Source organism: Hyperolius riggenbachi, chromosome 3 (assembly GCF_040937935.1).
Source record: "Hyperolius riggenbachi isolate aHypRig1 chromosome 3, aHypRig1.pri, whole genome shotgun sequence".
Taxonomy (NCBI): Eukaryota; Metazoa; Chordata; class Amphibia; order Anura; family Hyperoliidae; genus Hyperolius; species Hyperolius riggenbachi.
This window is the reverse complement of record NC_090648.1, coordinates 220,886,532-220,905,038: the sequence shown is the minus strand read 5'-3', so window position 1 is coordinate 220,905,038 and position 18,507 is coordinate 220,886,532. Positions and strand designations below refer to the sequence as shown.

The 18,507-nt window shown below is 43.3% G+C and overlaps 1 protein-coding gene across 2 annotated transcripts in view; it reads right to left on the bottom strand.

Annotated features, from left to right (window-relative positions):
* The window catches only part of LACTB (lactamase beta), a 37,197-nt gene extending 21,745 nt beyond the window's left edge, over positions 1 to 15,452 (bottom strand). Inside the window, exons 1-2 of one of the 2 annotated variants that reach the window (XM_068275781.1) lie at positions 15,157 to 15,452; positions 4,352 to 4,418 (exon numbers count right to left, since the gene is read on the bottom strand). In XM_068275781.1, the coding sequence (XP_068131882.1) occupies positions 4,352 to 4,418; positions 15,157 to 15,339 (250 nt within the window). In that variant the 5' untranslated portion in view covers positions 15,340 to 15,452. Of the gene's footprint in view, positions 1 to 4,351; positions 4,419 to 11,427; positions 11,499 to 15,156 lie in introns of those variants that run through there. The other variant, XM_068275780.1, reaches the window with a different exon arrangement.
* Between the last annotated feature and the right edge of the window lie 3,055 nt (positions 15,453 to 18,507).

Genomic DNA, 18,507 nt, shown 5'->3' with positions numbered 1-18,507 from the left:
ATTAGACCCTAATCTGCCCCTTGCGGGCACCCAATCACCCGCCCACACCTCAGAACGTCCTCAGACCCCAGCCCTGATCACCTCGCTAGTGCATTGCTTGCATTTATTTTCCCCCTCTAATCACACCTTGAGACACCCATCAATCACCTCCTGTCACCCCCTAGCACACCTACCCATCAGATCAGGCCCTAATTTGCCCCGTGTGGGCTCCTGATCACTCGGCCAAACCCTCAGATCCCCCTCAGACCCCCTTCCGATCACCTCCCCAGTGCATTGATTGCATCTATTTTCCCCTCTAACCGCCCCCTGAGACACCCATCAATCACCTCCTGTCACCCCCCTAGCACTCCTATCCATCAGATCAGGCCCAAAACATCCTGTCATCTAAGAGGCCACCCTGCTTATGACCGGTTCCACAAAATTTGCCCCCTCATAGACCACCTGTCATCAAAATTTGCAGATGCTTATACCCCTGATCAGTCATTTTGAGAAATTTGGTTTCCAGACTACTCACAGTTTTGGGCCCGTAAAATGCCAGGGCAGTATAGGAACCCCACAAGTGACCCCATTTTAGAAAGAAGACACCCCAAGGTATTCTGTTAGGTGTATGATGAGTTCATAGAAGATTTTATTTTTTGTCAAAAGTTAGTTGAAATTGGATTTTTATTGTTTTTTTCACAAAGTGTCATTTTTCACTAACTTGTGACAAAAAATAAAATCTTCTATGAACTCACCATACCACTAACGGAATACCTTGGGGTGTCTTCTTTCTAAAATGGGGTCACTTGTGGGGTTCCTATACTGCCCTGGCATTTTAGGGGCCCTAAACCGTGAGGAGTAGTCTAGAAAACAAATGCCTCAAAATGACCTGTGAATAGGACGTTGGGCCCCTTAGCGCACCTAGGCTGCAAAAAAGTGTCACACACGTGGTATCGCCATACTCAGGAGAAGTAGTATAATGTGTTTTGTGGTGTATTTTTACACATACCCATGCTGGGTGGGAGAAATCTCTCTGTAAATGGACAATTGTGTGTAAAAAAAATCAAAAATGTGTCATTTACAGAGATATTTCTCCCACCCAGCATGGTTATATGTAAAAATACACCACAAAACACATTATACTACTTCTTCTGAGTACGGCGATACCACATGTGTGACACTTTTTTGCAGCCTAACTGTGCTAAGGGGCCCAAAGTCCAATCAGTACCTTTAGGATTTCACAGGTCATTTTGAGACATTTGGGTTCAAGACTACTCCTCACGGTTTAGGGCCCCTAAAATGCCAGGGCAGTATAGGAACTCCACAAGTGACCCCATTTTAGAAAGAAGACACCCCAAGGTATTCTGTTAGGTGTATGATGAGTTCATAGAAGATTTTATTTTTTGTCACAAGTTAGCGGAAATTGATATGTATTGTTTTTTTTTTCACAAAGTGTCATTTTCCGCTAACTTGTGACAAAAAAAAAATCTTCTATGAACTCACCATACTCCTAACAGAATACCTTGGGGTGACTTCTTTCTAAAATGGGGTCACTTGTGGGGTTCCTATACTGCCCTGGCATTTTAGGGGCCCTAAACCGTGAGCAGTAGTCTAGAATCCAAATGCCTCAAAATGACCTGTGAATAGGACGTTAGGCCCCTTAGCGCACCTAGGTTGCAAAAAAGTGTCACACATGTGGTATCGCCGTACTCAGAAGAAGTAGTATATTGTGTTTTGGGGTGTATTTTTACACATACCCATGCTGGGTGGGAGAAATATCTCTGTAAAAGGACAATTGTGTGTAAAAAAAATCAAACAATTGTCATTTACAGAGATATTTCTCCCACCCAGCATGGGTATGTGTAAAAATACACCCCAAAACACATTATACTACTTCTCCTGAGTACGGCGGTACCACATGTGTGGCACTTTTTTGCACCCTAAGTGCGCTAAGAGGCCCAAAGTCCAATGAGTACCTTTAGGATTTCACAGGTCATTTTGCGACATTTGGTTTCAAGACTACTCCTCACGGTTTAGGGCCCCTAAAATGCCAGGGCAGTATAGGAACCCCACAAATGACCCCATTTTAGAAAGAAGACACCCCAAGGTATTCCGTTAGGAGTATGGTGAGTTCATAGAAGATTTTATTTTTTGTCACAAGTTAGCGGAAAATGACACTTTGTGAAAAAAAACAATTAAAATCAATTTCCGCTAACTTGTGACAAAAAAAAAAAAAATCTTCTATGAACTCACCATCCTCCTAACGGAATACCTTGGGGTGTCTTCTTTCTAAAATGGGGTAATTTGTGGGGTTCCTATACTGTCCTGGCATTTTAGGGGCCCTAAAGCGTGAGGAGTAGTCTTGAAACGAAATTTCTCAAAATGACCTGTGAAATCCTAAAGGTACTCATTGAACTTTGGGCCCCTTAGCGCAGTTAGGGTGCAAAAAAGTGCCACACATGTGGTATCGCCGTACTCAGGAGAAGTAGTATAATGTGTTTTGGGGTGTATTTTTCCACATACCCATGCTGAGTGGGAGAAATATCTCTATAAATAGACAATTGTGTGTAAAAAAAATAAAACAATTGTCATTTACGGAGATATTTCTCCCACCCAGCATGGGTATGTGTAAAAATACACCCCAAAACACATTATACTACTTCTCCTGAGTACGGCAATACCACATGTGTGGCACTTTTTTGCAGCCTAACTGCGCTAAGGGGCCAAAAGTCCAATGAGCATCTTTAGGCTTTACAGGGGTGCTTACAATTAGGCACCCTCCAAAATGCCAGGACAGTGAACACACCCCACAAATGACCCCATTTTGGAAAGTAGACACTTCAAGGTATTCAGAGAGGAGCATAGTGAGTCCGTGGCAGATTTCATTTTTTTTTGTCGCAAGTTAGAAGAAATGGAAACTTTTTTTTTTCTTTTTTTTTGTCAGAAAGTGTCATTTTCCGCTAACTTGTGACAAAAAATAAAATCTTCTATGAACTCACCATGCCTCTCACTGAATACTTTGGGATGTCTTCTTTCCAAAATGGGGTCATTTGGGGGGTATTTGTACTATCCTGGAATTTTAGCCCCTCATGAAACCTGACAGGTGCGCAGAAAAGTCAGAGATGCTTGAAAATGGGAAAATTCACTTTTGGCACCATAGTTTGTAAACGCTATAACTTTTACCCAATCCAATAAATATACACTGAATGGTTTTTTTTTAATCAAAGACATGTAGCAGAATAACTTTTGCGCTCAAATGTATAGGAAATTTTACTTTATTTGAAAAATGTCAGCACAGCAAGTTAAAAAAGTCATTTTTTTGCCAAAATTCATGTCTTTTTTGATGAATATAATAAAAACTAAAACTCGCAGCAGCAATCAAATAGCAGCAAAAGAAAGCTGTATTAGTGACAAGAAAAGGAGGTAAAATTCATTTAGGTGGTAGGTTGTATGACCGAGCAATAAACCGTGAAAGCTGCAGTGGTCTGAATGGAGAAAAAGGCTCTGGTCCTTAAGGGGCGAAAAGACTGTGGTCCTGAAGTGGTTAAACTGTGCTTTAAAGAGAAACTCCAACCTAGAATTGAACTTTATCCCAATCAGTAGCTGATACCCCCTTTTACATGAGAAAAATAATTCTTTTCACAAACAGACCATCAGGGGGCGCTGTATGACTGATTTTGTGCTGAAACCCCTCCCACAATAAGCTCTGAGTACCGCGGTACTCTGGGCAAACTGCCACAATGTAACAACGTTCACAGACAGGAATTAGCTGTTAACAGCTGTCTCTAACAGCCAAAACAGCTAGGAGCAGCTACATAACCTGCCCACAGTAACAATGTCACCATGTAATAAATGTCAGAATGTAAATCGGGGAGAGGAAAGATTTACAATGAGCAAACACTGACTAAATCATTTATACATAATTATGGTAAAAAAATGAAGAACTTTTTTTACTACATTATTTTCACTGGAGTTCCTCTTTAACATGGAAGCTTCCTTTTGAAAGGGGTACATTTGTCAAGAAACAATTATGGCAAATGAGCGTTATAAACTGGGAAGAGTTTATGACAATAAATGTAGAGAGTCTGTGCTGAATAACTTGTACATCCAGCATTCATATTTCTATAAACAGGCACCTTAGTTTTACAGATCTCCAAACAACTATTTTTTGTGTGGAATTCCCCAGTCTATCATCATAAAGACAAATAAGCTCTGTTTGGTGTATTTGGAGGCAGCTAGTTATCATAACAGAATGCTGCATTGAAACTGTGTTTTATGAACACAAATAGGCTGCAAAGTTTCATCTCCTATCACCCTTTACATAATACTGCTTTGTGATCAGAATACAGAGAATTATTCTGGACACACTCACCTTCTGTCCAAACTGTCTTCCCATCCACAGACACACCCACCACAATACCTGGGGATCCTACTTCATCCTGCACAAAAAAGGCATACATTTATGTTTATTCAAATTCAAAAACTACAAACTGGTGATAGTTAATAGTGGTTATTGGTCTGCTACAGTATGAGGGAAAATAGTTAACCATCACCCAGCACTTCCTATTCCAAGCATCATCATGATTCAGTCATCCTGTCTATGGGGTGCAAGATAGTCTGCAGGGCTGGGAAGTCAGAAGCAATATTTAGGTACCTGACGTGAGTGCAAATAAACCATCTCAGACTACTAACATACAGGGTGGTGCAGGAAAGACTGGCCTGACTGCCTGCCAGGAGCATACAAGCAGACGTTCGGGTAAAACGCTCTTATATGGCAGCCAATGCAGGTGGCACAGACTTCAATAAAGTGAAAGAGAACAAACACAACAAGGACAGAGCAAGAGGTGCACAGGGACAATTTTTTCTGCACCAACCTGTATTTAAAAAAAATATATGTTAAGATATAGTGATATTCTGTGGCACTTAAAGTGGATCTGAGATAATAAAACTAACTAGAACTAGTAACTTGTCTAAGTTTAAATAGTTTACACAGCAAATCTAGCTGCAAACAGCTTCAACAGTATATGATTATTTCTTCATGTGATACAATGAGAGCAGCCATGTTCTGCTTGTGATCATTACACACAGGCAAGCTGCTGTGCATCTTCAGCCCTCAGCCTGAGAAAACTCCACTCCCCTCTCCCTCTGAAATCTCTGGCTAGTAACCTCCTCCTCCTCCTGCCAAGACTGAGCTCCCATAAGCCCTTGCTACTAAGGCTCACTGGAGAAGCTGTGGGCGAGGCTTGTTTAGTTTATAGGGAATTAAGAGTATTAAAACAAAAAACAAAAAAGTATTTGGCTTGAGCAATGCCCTATAAACTATATTAAAGGAACACAATTATGCAATGAGTAAAAGTTTATCTCGGATCCACTTTAACTGTTTTTGCTGACATGATTTGATGACGCATACCATTTCAGGCTGAAAATGCTGTGCATTATCGCTGTTCTGTGCATAGTGCTGAAATCACTCTGCTCTGTTACAGCTCTGCGCACCCCTAACTACCCCCCCCCCCCCCCCCCCCGTGGTTGCAGTGGCTGCTCCTCTGTAGTTACGCCCCTGACTGTGTCCCTCTAAATACATTGCTCTGATGCTAATAAATGCTCCTTTTTTATTATCTTTTTTTCCCCTCATAGCAGGTTTTAATTTACACATACTACTCTCAAAATTTACTGTAATTTCTTTTTAGCTTTTTGTCTGCCTTCTACAGTATCAAGTTTTACTGATCCTTTTTTTTACCTTTTCAATGGAGCCTGGGTTGAGACAGGTCTCAAATAGTTCCTAAATGCTACAGTGCTGGTTACTCTGTAGTAACCTACAAAGTTTGCATACAACACATTCTTTCCTCTCTTATACCTTCGGTATTACATCATCAATGGCTCCTCTTGTTCTTTTTGTTTGAGGTCTTTCAGTTTTTCCTGTTTTACAATACTAAAGGGAGAACACAAAAACTACCAATATGTCAGGCTTCAGTAGTTAAGAGTCACACACTTGGAACAATTTAGTCACAGATCTAGGCGAACACAGCCTACAAATAATCAAGCACACTATCATAACCTGATACAGTGAGCTGCCCCAGCATGGCAGTACAGGCATCCACAGAGGGCCGATGGGGATTAATCTTATGTTTATTCACTGATCATCAACAAGGTATTCAGGCCATTTGTGCACAGTAATTTTGTGTGTTGCTATTTGATGGCAATAATAAAAGCTTTGTCTTCCTGTAAGCGAAGGCCCTCATGTGTAAAAATAACAGCGGTCAGAACAGCCATCCTGTTCTTTCATCTTCTCATTATCTGTCTTTACTTAGATACATTGAACTTTCCTTTAGTTTAATGAAATATGCTTCAACTAATGATACTGCAATTATGTGTTGCGATATACATTTCATAATAAGAGAAATCCCTGCCAGTGATGCTCAGCCTATGCTGCTAGCTAAACAGAATTCTCCCGCAGAGCATTCTGGGAGACCAGACATTATTTTTACTGGATTCAGTATTCTCAGAAACAAACATTCCACCGAGCCGCACTTGACAGGTCTAAAGATTTCGCCACCTGTGATAATTTCATATTGTAAATCGAGTGGAGGAAATATTTTTCAATGGGTAAGCACTGACTAAATAATATACAAATTAATATTCTCAAAAAATATAAGCAATTTTATTCATAATGTTATTTCGCTACAGTTCCTCTTTAATCCAATGAATGGCATACTTTTACTCTTAAAGCAGGATTGTCACCATAGAAATCAAATTTCAACAGCAACTGGTCAGAGTGTATTAAGTGGTAAAAATGCTAATCATGCATTCAAAACTTTCAAAACTTTTTCTGCTGTTATGGTTTGAAGTTATCACATACCTTAGGAGCACTGGCCCTTTAATAGCCATTGCCATTCAGTTGCATGCTGGGGGTTCTTTTTATCTATAATATATTCCTCCTCTTCCCTTTATTTCCCTGCCTAGCTGAAACATGATCCTCTGCTCACTTGTGTTTACAAGCAAGGCGGAGGTGACAACGATTGGAGGAGAAAAAAAAAAGTTAAGGGAAGATATGACATCAGTATTTAGCCTCAAACTGTGGGCAGAAGACATGGTTCCCACCAGGAACAGAATTCTCTTCATTTACTATATAAAATTCACTGAAATCAAAACGAGGACAGTACAATACATGTGTTATGTAAGTAGATCAAGTATTTATCTACTTATAAAGGTTTGTAAGGTTTTTTTTGCCCTCGATGGACGTATGTCTTTTTTCAACCCAAATAACTAGGTAACTATATATGTGTGTTTTTTCCCTGGCTTAGTATGGCATAGTATGGCTATTCCTCCTGCTTTGAGTCACAGTACAGCACATCTGTACAATACAGATAAGGTACTGCTCCTGCTTTGTCCATTGCACTGTGAGCCCCATCATTGTTAGACTGTGAAGAGAAGACATAACTGATACAATAAATGATGGCTGAAAGATGTAGTAAATGAACAGCATGTGATGCCATCAATAGTTTACCACTTTGCACTACTCTATTAGACAAGGTCTTAGCAAAGATCTGGTCCAAAATCAATGACACCACTCTAAAGGTGGCCACACACACCATACAATTTTTTAAATATCTGTTCAATTTAAGAATTGCAATACATTTTTCTGACTGATTGTAACATTTCAAAAATATGACCAATGTACCACACACATGTTAAATTTTCCCCCCAATTATGATAAAAATGATTGGAAACTGACAAAATTTCTAGGGTATGTATATTAATAAATTGGCAATCCAACACACACCATACAATATTTAGAAAGATTGAAGAAAAATATCTGGCATTCCGGATCGATTAAAATCGAAGAAAACAGGAAATCCGATTCGATTTTTCAGTCGAATGAAAAAAAAGCTTTCGATTTTTTTGGGAGATCCGATCGTTTTTATCGAATTAACGTAAAATCGGATCATTTTATTGTATTGTGTGTGGCCACCTTAAGCTTTCTACTGCTCAATGGCAGTCTTTTGAGCAGAAAAAAAAAACAAAAACAAAAAAAACAATGTACTGTATTTTGTTATTGTGGAGAATGTACAAATACTTTTTGGAAGGAGGGGGAGAGTCTCTATTGGTACTAATGTAAGTTCACTATTAAGAGGGCAGGGAGGGACAAAATATTAAATGTAGGACTGTACATGCAACCAGGAGAATGACAGATTAGTTCGGCAATTGTAGTGCATGATCAGCCATGAACTTAGTACACAGCATTTTAAAACGGCCACATATAAAGGCTTGTGACTATCACTCGCCTTGATGTTGCTGATCTGGATACGAAGCCATCTAAGTTCATTAAGGCCATTTACAAATCCTGAAAAAATCCTGAAACCAAAACGGTCAACCATATTGGTGAACTTGACCTAAGTTTTTACAGATTTGATGTTTACACACCTGCTGCCCTCATAGCACACAACAACATGACCCAAAAAAATAACCTATCATTGCTATGTGGGCACTTAAATCGTGACCAAATAATGGTCACAGATTATTATTTTTTTTAACACTAAGGGGCTTCACAGGTGAAAAGTGTGATCATAAGAGTATGTCATAATACCTTGGGGACGTGTGGTAATGTAACAGTGTTCCTTATGTATGTCTTCCTTCCTATGAATTGATGTATCTTTAAAATATAAATCTAAGAATGGCACTCAGGTTTGCGTTAAAAACAACAGACATGCTACACACAAAACTAACTTCAACTAAAAAGGGGTAATCACAAACCGTGCTCTTAAATGCAAAATCCATGTGGCGACCTTAGCCCTAAGCACCGCTGTCCAGTATCACTATCCCCATGGCAATGACAAATAACAATCACATACACTGTGCAGTGCATAGAGATTTCTAGCTACACCCTTCCTACTGACACCCAGATGCAAACTACAGCGCACCATTTGAGACACCACGGCCCTGATTCAATCAACCTTTCTTCTGAGTTTTCTTATATGATCTACAGAGGAGACCTTAACATTTTGTAGAACCAGGAGTTCTTACCTGGTATTATTTTTGGTAACTCTCCAAGACAGGTTCACAATGAAAGGGCATGGCTGCATCCAGGAACCGGAAATTCCCATAGGGATTGCTCAAAGGTGCCTCTGCCATTTTCTTTGACCCTCTCCTGACAGCCACATGATGCTATCTGTAATGGTGTGACCACTAACATCTTTAGGGGGAAAACAATACTACTCATTACTGCCATAATTCAGTTAATGTTTAATAAACAAAAATGGCATATATTAACAATTTTTGAAGTGTCTTTACATTTTCATCTATGTGTACAAGTGCGTTGTGTGTATACGCACACACCTTTCTTAATATTTAGATTTATTTATTTATAGGACTGGGAATTCAACCCATCCTGGAGGGTTACCAAAATGAATGTTAACGTTAACATTCAAAAAAAATAGTTGTCAAGGATAAGACGCTCTATATCCTCTACTAACATATGTAAGAATGTTTTTTCACCATGCTACTGATGTTTAAAGCGGACCCAAACCAAACTTTTTTTTAAATTAAAAAGATCTAGTTGCACCACTCTCTGACACATACAAAGATAATTAAACACTCATTCAAACCTATGAGCATTTCAGTGCATGCTTTTAACCCTTCTCTTTTCATAGCTAGGGTTATACTGGGGGCAGCCATTAGCAATTTCTCCATTGCCGGACAACATCTACTCCACCAGTTTGCCGGAAAAATCACGGCAATTTGAAAGGAAGGCGAGGGGTTCCTCCAATAAATGTAAAATATTTTATATTTGTCATCATGCAGCTGAAAAAAGTCTGCTATTTATTATTATAATTTAGAAAATAGATTTTATTTCTGAAATCTTGTATTTTTAATTTGTGTCCACTTTAAGTAGCCGGCTGTACTGGTGTTAATTGCTGTTTGATTTATTCGTTGTCTCTTAAAAAAAAAAAAAGAAGAAGGCTAGGATCCTATGCTGGCAATATTTTGTCAAGTATTTCAGATTGATCCGTCTAGTGACTGAACTTGTGTTATCCAGGATAGTAGGAATCACTCACTTCAAGAAACTTTGGGTCTGTGATTTTTTTTGTCTGTCTGCTCATCTGCAAATGTATTAATACATCTGATATCAACACTGATAGCAACAGAGGGTACCATAATCTTAGTGGCCAATACAGGAGCAACCAAGATCAGAGTCATATCTGTGCCCCTCAATTTCTGCAATACAAGATATATTGGAGGGAAAGTGTAGGCCTTCTTGTAATGCCACTTCTATACTAGGGCACCAATCTTGTGCGGTTTGTCTCGATGGTTTAGAGGAGTATTTCTCAACAGTGTTATAGCATGTACCTCTTTAATAATGAGTGTACTAGCCAAGTACCCAAATTCATGGGTAGCATCATCACAGGATGCCCCTGACAAATTTGTTAGGTATACTACATAACTGTGTACACGGCTTGATACTTTTACTTAACCACTTAAGTACCATCGGTCTCTTCCCCCTTAAGGACCTGAGACTGCTCGAACAATACCCACAGAATCTCGACGAATTGCCACATATACCTGCCGCAACCGCCGTCACTGGGATCCTCCTGACATCCACTCTGCCGTCTACATGACGGCAGAGTCACGTGAGCCAGTCAGGAGCTGCTTTCATTGGCCCTATGGGAGTTGCTTACATTGATAGTCACGGCCAGAAGCCAATGAAATGACCGGCTCACAGGGCTCTGCCGTCATAGAGACAGTGAACTACGGCGGGGATTCAGTGGCGAGATTGGCGGGGTGCGACGAAAACGGCGGATGCCCTGCCAGCCAGGAGCCCACCAAAACAGGGCGTAGATTTCAATCACCTCAGTCCTTAAAGTGAACCTTAGGTCAAGGGGAAAAAATGAGTTTAACTCACCTGGGGCTTCCCTCAGCCCGCTGCAGCTGCTCGGTGCCCTCGCAGCTCGCTCCGATGCTCCTGGACCCGCCGGCGGCGACTGCCGGTTTCCAACAGGCATGGGAACGCGAGTGATTCTTCGCAGTCCCAGCCACATTAGCACCCCCTATGCTGCTATTGCGGCCTTCTTGCTGCAATAGCAGCATAGGGAGTGTTATTGTGGCTGGGAACGTGAAGAATCACTCGCGTTCCGTAGCCTGTCGGCCGGTTACGGCGAAACCGGAAGTCGCCGCCGGCGGGTCCAGAAGCGTCGGAGCAGGGCTGCGAGGGCACCGATTAGCTGCAGGGGGCTGAGGGAAGCCCCAGGTGAGTTAAACTCATTTTTTCCCCTTGACTTAAGTATCCCTTTAAGTAGTTAACTATTAATATAGGTTTGTTTCTATATGATTTATCATTTTTAAGTCTCAAAACTTACTTCAATGGATTAACTATGACCAGTTCAAGTACCCCCAAGCCTAACTAAAGTACCCCCAGGGGTACAGGTACCATATGTTGAGAACCTAGAGTTTTACCCGCATTTTCAGTTTTTCCTGTTTACAAACAGGTTGATCTGCTGATATCCTGATCATGGATGTTGTGTTCCTACATAATCTGCAAAGGGAGGTAAGAAGAGCAGCCAGAATCAGAATCAGGGTCCATGTCTCCCAAATTTAAGGTTATAAATAGCTGTATCTCTTCAGTAGGAACTCGTGACCTTCCTGCAGGTGTCCATGTTATTCAGTTAGAATGAACCAACTACCAAGTTAGAATACAGGCGACTACTAGTGCGATGCAACACAAAGCGCATCCAGAAAGTATTCACAACACATCCCTTTTTCCACATTTTATTATGCTACAGCCTTATTATAAAATTGATTAAATTCAGTTTTTACACAGAATATAAAAATAAAAAAATGAGAAAGCACATGCACAATGGCTGTGCACCAACGCTCCCCATCCAACCAGATGGAGCTTGAGAGGTGCTGCAAAGAGGAATGGTTGAAACTGCTCCAGGATAGGTGTGGCAAGCATATTAAAAAAACAAAACAAAAAACGTGAGGCTGTAATTGCTGCCAAAGGTACATCAACAAAGTACTGAGCAAAGGCTGTGAATACTTACAGTATGTACATGCGATATCTGTTGTTTTTTAACTAAATTTGCCAAAACCTCAAGTAAACTTTTTCCACATTGTCATTATGGGGTGCTGTATACAGAAATCTGAGGGAAAATGGATTACCGATAAATCAATTTTGGAATACGGCTGTAACATAAAATGTGGAAAAAATGAGGCGCTGTAAATACTTACCAGTTGCACTGTACAGTGGAGCATAAAGTCCACAGACATTGGAATATAGTTGCATCATGCTGCAATGTGATTACATTGTCTGTTGCACTGCAATGGGAGTAGTGTGAAAGGTCACAAAAATAAGAGAAGGCTCTCATGGACTGACAGCAAGCATATTTGACAGGACTCTTTGGCTAGGTTCACAGTGGGCATTCCCCGTAATGCAAGGCAACGAGAAAGGGGCACTGTACATTATTTGTATGTTCTGTTGTATACAGTGGGCAACATGGTGGCTTAGTGGTTAGCGCTTTTGCCTTGCAGTGCTGAGTCCCTGGTGTGAATCTCAGCCAGGTCAACATCTGCAAGGAGTTTGCATGTTCTCCCCGTGTCTGAGTGGGTTTCCTTCCAAGTCCCAAAAACATACAGTTAAGTTAAAGCAGAATTAAACTCTGACATAATATTCAATGAAGCTGTGTTTTCCTACTTTTTATAACCCACACAGGTATCATATTTGCTTTTGTGCACAAGTAGTATTATTCATTTAGAAATGACAAGTATCCCAAAGTAGTTTATTTACTCTGAAAGCTGCCATTGCATTTTATTGATAGCTACAGTATTTATAGATTGTAATGTATCTAGTGAATTTTTCTGAGCTGTGTATGATCTATACACATTAGAATGAGTTTCCACACTTTATTGATAAAATTAAGTAAACAAGATAATGTTATCACCTCTTCGGATTTGGATCTCACTGCAGGTACTTTCTATTGAAAAAGTAAGTCCTGTGTTCAACGGTTTAAGTGCTGTTCTGCTAAAAAAAAAGGTGGTTACGTATTATATACTGTAAATAATCTTTTAAAACAAAGAAGAAATACTGGGTTTTAAACCACTTTAAATACTTTCCCCTAAAAATTGGCCTTAGACTTATACATACACTACACGATACATACTTATGCTGGGTACACACTATGTGATTTTCTGGCCGATTTACTGTCAGATCGGTTATTTTCAACATGTTCGATTTGCTTTCAGATCAATTTCCGAGCATTTTCTGATCGACTTCCTATTAAAGTGAGCGGAAATCGATTGGGAAGCAAATCAGACATGTTGGAAATAATTGATCTGACAGTAAATCGGCCAGAAAAATCTCATAGTGTGTACCCAGCATTAGACATATGATTATGGTAGGGATTAGATGGTGTTGTTGACCAGTTGTTTTCAGGGAAATCTAACCATCTATAGTCACAGACAAGGTAGATTGCAGTGGCATTAACACAGCCCTCATGCCTGTCTTCACTGGCCTGTATTCTAACTTGGTAGTTAGTTGTTTCTAACTGAACAACAAGGACCCCTGCAGGAAGGTCACAAGGCCCTACTAAAGTAGTACAGCTATTTATAACATCAAATTTGTGAGACTCTGATACTTTTCTCCTGTGTTATCTCACCGGTGAAATGTCATAAACGTGAACGAATCCAATGATTAACATGTGCTGTATTTCCTGGCATGCAAATTCACATTAAATCTGTGTGATCTTCGTGCGAACCCTGCCTAAAACATTTAGCCAGAGGTGTCCATGGTCTCCAAGGTCCCTTATTCCAGCAGACTTTAAAGTGGATCCGAGATAAACTTTTACTCATTGCATAATTGTGTTCCTTTCATATAGTTTATAGGGCATTCCTCAAGCCAAATACTTTTGATTTGTTTTAATACTCTAATTCCCTATAAACTAAACAAGCCTCGCCCACAGCTTTTCACAGTGCCTTGGCACTGTAGCAAGAGCTTATGGGAGCTCAGTCTGGGCAGGAGGATGTTACTAGCCATTGATTTTGGAGGCAGAGGGATGAGGAGGAGGGGAGTGAATTTACACACAGGCAAGCTGATAGCATCTCCAGCCCTCAGCCTGTGACAAACAGAACATGGCTGCCCTCATTGTATCACAAGAATAAATAATCATAAACTTTTGAAGCTGTTTGCAGCTAGATATGCTGTGTAAACTATCTAAACTTTAGATAAGATATATAGACAAGTTACTTGTTATAGTTAGTTTTTCATCTCGGATCCGCTTTAATCTTCTGACATTCAGTCGACTGGAAGCGCTGGCCACCATGAAAGAGCACATGGGGCAAATTTGCAAACCATGCCTGCCCAGTGCATAGGAATTAGCGGAAATGAGCATGCCAGTAAGGAAGCATTCATGTACAAAGGCTTCCTATTAAAACAAGCTGTTTCACTTACCTGGGGCTTCTGCAAGCCCCTAGCAGCCGTCCTGTGCAGCGCCAGTCCTCCACGAGCCTCCGTTTTCCCACCGCCAACTGCTTTCAGTTTCGCCGCCGGGCCACTGCGCCTGCGCAGCTCTGGCCACGGCCGCCACGCGTATCCTTTCTTTGCGCTCCAGTCCGCAATAGCGCAATTGCAGACGGGAATGCATAGAAAGGATACGCTTGGCAGGGCTGCGCTGGCCTCAACTTACAAGTCGCGGATCAGAACAAAGCGGCGGCAGGAGAACGGAGGCTCGTGGAGGACCGGCGCTGGACAGGACGGCTGCTGGGGGCTTGCAGAAGCCCCAGGTAAGTGAAACAGTGTGTTTTAATCCTATGTACAGTTCCGCTTTAAGGCAAAGGAACATTTCTGATTAGTCATTAGTAGAATGACAATCTGAAGATTTCAGAGCCATACTGGCTGCTAATGCTAGCAGAGTATGTACAAACCTCTATTCTGGGGAATTAATGGGTTTTTATTTCCATACATAAGATAAACATACTGTTAAAGATCTAAGCAGCCTGGGTCATTTCATGTGAACTGTGTGTGAACTGAAGTGGCAGCGCGGCTGTGTTACACAGAGTTGTTCCAGCTTGCGCAAGTCTCCTGCGACTCAGCCACACAACAAAGCATGCTGGGAGTTGTAGTCAGGCACGTTCGTTTGGAAAGCTGCAGCAGGCCAGCCGTCACAATGGGGAGTAACGTTCCTCAGTTACCTTCACCCTCTTTAGTAACTCGCGACTCCTTGCTATGGCCTCGTTGTAGGCGGAACGATTTTTCCTTTTCTTTCCGTCCTCCTCCTCTGGGCTCTCCGAAACTTTGGCCGCTGCCACTGCCAGGCCCAGACCGAGCAACACTCCGGGGAGGCCGCGGGCAGGTCGCAAAAACCGGGGCAACATGGCTGTGCTCGGGTTGCTCTCGGTCGTGCAGGGACAGGCAAGCGACACTATCACAAGACGCCGTACTAGTCGCGCAGGCCAGTGTAGAGGGCTGGGCCTTCCTGACACCTCCTTCTCCGCGGCTGGAAGGAAACATCATTAGGCAATTAGCAGAGGAAAATAGTATATATTCGCGGAGTGTTTCGTGTGTGTGAAATTGGGCAAAATAAAATGTTTCCACTGGCAGATCTGTTCAGGTCTCTGAATGCAGTTTGGTAATTGTATCATTTTAACAGACCATTCAAGCTCAATGGTGATTCCTGTTTATGTAAGATCCTCCCCCCCATATTGATGTGACCTGTAAGCTGATGGTCAATGCTGGAATGTGGAGGGTGGCTTTATGACCAACAGTGGCGTAGCTACAAACCTCTGGGCCCCGATGTGGAATCTGGATGTGCCCCCCCCACGGCAACAACAGCCCGCCTCCCCCGGCAACACCCGACGCACACACATATCCGAATCCCTATAGCCAGCTATAGGTCCCCCCAGTATAGGTAGCCAGGCATAGGTAAGCCAGTATAGTTGCCCCCGGTATAGGTTAGCCAGGTAGGTGCCTCCAGCATAGGTAGCCAGTATAGTTGCCCCCAGTATAGGTTAGATAGGCAGGCGCCGCCGGTATAAGTTAGATAGGTGCCCCCAGTACAGGTTAGCTAGGTGGGTGCCTCTAATATAGGTAGCCAGAATAGTTGCCCCCAGCATAGGTTAGATAGGTAGGTGCCCCCAGTATAGGTTAGTTAGGTAGGTGCCTCCAATATAGGTAGCCAGTATAGTTGCCACCTGTATAGGCTAGCTAGGTGCCCCGAATACAGGTTAGACAAGTAAGTGCCCCCAGGTTAGATAGGTAGGTGCCCCCCAGTATAGGTTAGATTAGGTAGCTGCCCCCCAGTATAGGTTAGATAGCTGCCCCCCAGGATAGATTAGGTAGCTTTCCCCCAGGATAGGTTAGATTAGGTAGCTGCCCCCAGGATAGGTTAGAGTAGGTAGCTGCCCCCCAGGATAGGTTAGAGTAGGTAGCTGCCCCCCAGGATAGGTTAGAGTAGGTAGCTGCCCGCCAGGATAGGTTAGAGTAGGTAGCTGCCCCTCAGGATAGATTAGGTAGCTGCCCCCCAGGATAGATTAGGTAGCTGCCCCCCAGGATAGGTTAGATTAGGTAGCTGCCCCCCAGGATAGGTTAGATTAGGTAGCTGCCCCCCCCCTGGATAGGTTAGGTAGGTAGCTCCCCCCCCCCCCAGGATAGGTTAGGTAGGTAGCTGCCCCCCCCAGGATAGGTTAGGTAGGTAGCTGCCCCCCCAGGATAGGTTAGGTAGGTAGCTGCCCCCCAGGATAGGTTAGGTAGCTGCCCCCTCAGGATAGGTTAGGTAGGTAGCTGCCCCCCCAGGATAGGTTAGGTGGGTAGCTGCCCCCCCCCCCCCAGGGTAGGTTAGGTAGGTAGCTGCTCCCCAGGATAGGTTAGGTAGCTGCCCCCCCAGGATAGGTTAGGTGGGTAGCTGCCCCCCAGGATAGGTTAGGTAGGTAGCTGCCCCCCCCCAGGATAGATTAGGTAGGTAGCTGCCCCCCAGGATAGGTTAGGTAGGTAGCTGCCCCCCCAGGATAGGTTAGGTAGGTAGCTGCCCCCCAGGATAGGTTAGGTAGGTAGCTGCCCCCCCAGGATAGGTTAGGTAGGTAGCTGCCCCCCAGGTTAGATTAGGTAGCTGTCCCCCCAGGATAGGTTAGATTAGGTAGCTGCCCCCCAGGATAGGTTAGATTAGGTAGCTGCCGCCCCAGGATAGGTTAGGTGGGTAGCTGCCCCCCAGGATAGGGTAGGTAGGTGCCCCCTCCCCCCATAATGAAGGGGGGAGCCGCAGCTGCGGGGAGGGCAGCCCGACCTCTCTCTCCCGGGCCCCACCCCCCCTTCAAATGCAGAGTGCGCGGCGCACGGAAGCGCTGTAGGCAGAACTCACCTCCGTCCCTGCCCCGCTGATCTCCTCCGGCTGTATAGATGTTGTTACACACTGCTTCCTGTTTAGCCGGAAGCAGTGTGTATCAGCATCTATACAGCGGGAGGAGATCAGCGGCGCTTGGAACACAGGGACGGAGGTGAGTTCAGCCTACAGCGCTTCCGTGCGCCGCTCACTCTGCATCTGAAAGGGGGGGGCCGGGGAGAGGTAGGGAGGGAGGAGTCGGGCTGCCCTCCCCGCGGCTGCCCCCTCCCAATAGCGCGCACGGGCCGCACGGTCGGCACTACAAAAAGACATGGGCCCCCCCGGGCCCCTCCTCCGCCTCTTCAGGAGCCGGGCCCGGTCGCCGTGGCGACCGTTGCGACCACAGGCCCTACGCCCCTGATGACCAAGTAAATTAGTATTTACGTACAGTGCTGCTCATCGTGGTTCCGGATATCCCAGTAACCCGGATATCCGAACTTTTTTACGCTATCCGGATTGGATTACGGATTTCTCTAGAGATCCGGCTAACTATCTGCAGATATTTGGCCACATAACCCGGATATCCGCGGATATCCAGATCCGAAATACTGTAACTAAGGAGATGATGTCCTGGAGCCAATCAGAGGGCTCCCAGCAGAAGTCCTAGCAACCAATCACAGAGGGGAACCCTGGCCAGCCCTACCTGACCTCATTGAGCCAATCAGAGGGCTCCCAGCCTAAACCCTGGCACCCAATCACAGAAAGGAACACTGGCCAGCCCCCCTGTATAATAAAGAGGGCTGCCATAATGAGACATATAGTCTTAGCTTGCTGAATGGTCACTGAGAGACATGCTCTAGTGCTGGTGGCATACCAAGTGCTGTACACAGTTATAAACATAAAGCTGTTCAGTGATTAATCCCTTCACTACTATCGCTACACTATTGTTAAATCGTTAATTAGCTTGATTGATGTCATAGTGTGACAGTCAGTGTGTGCTCCAGTGCTGCTGGGCCAAGGGCTGTACACAGTGATAAGCTGTTCAGTGATTAACCCCCTTCACTACTATCACTACACTATTGTTAAATAGTTAATTAGCTTGATTGATGTCATTGTATGACAGAGTGTGTGCTCCAGTGCTGCTGGCCTAGCAGTGATAAACCGAAAGCTGTTCAGTGATTAACCCCTTCACTATCACCACTATTGTTAAATCATTAATTAGCTTGAT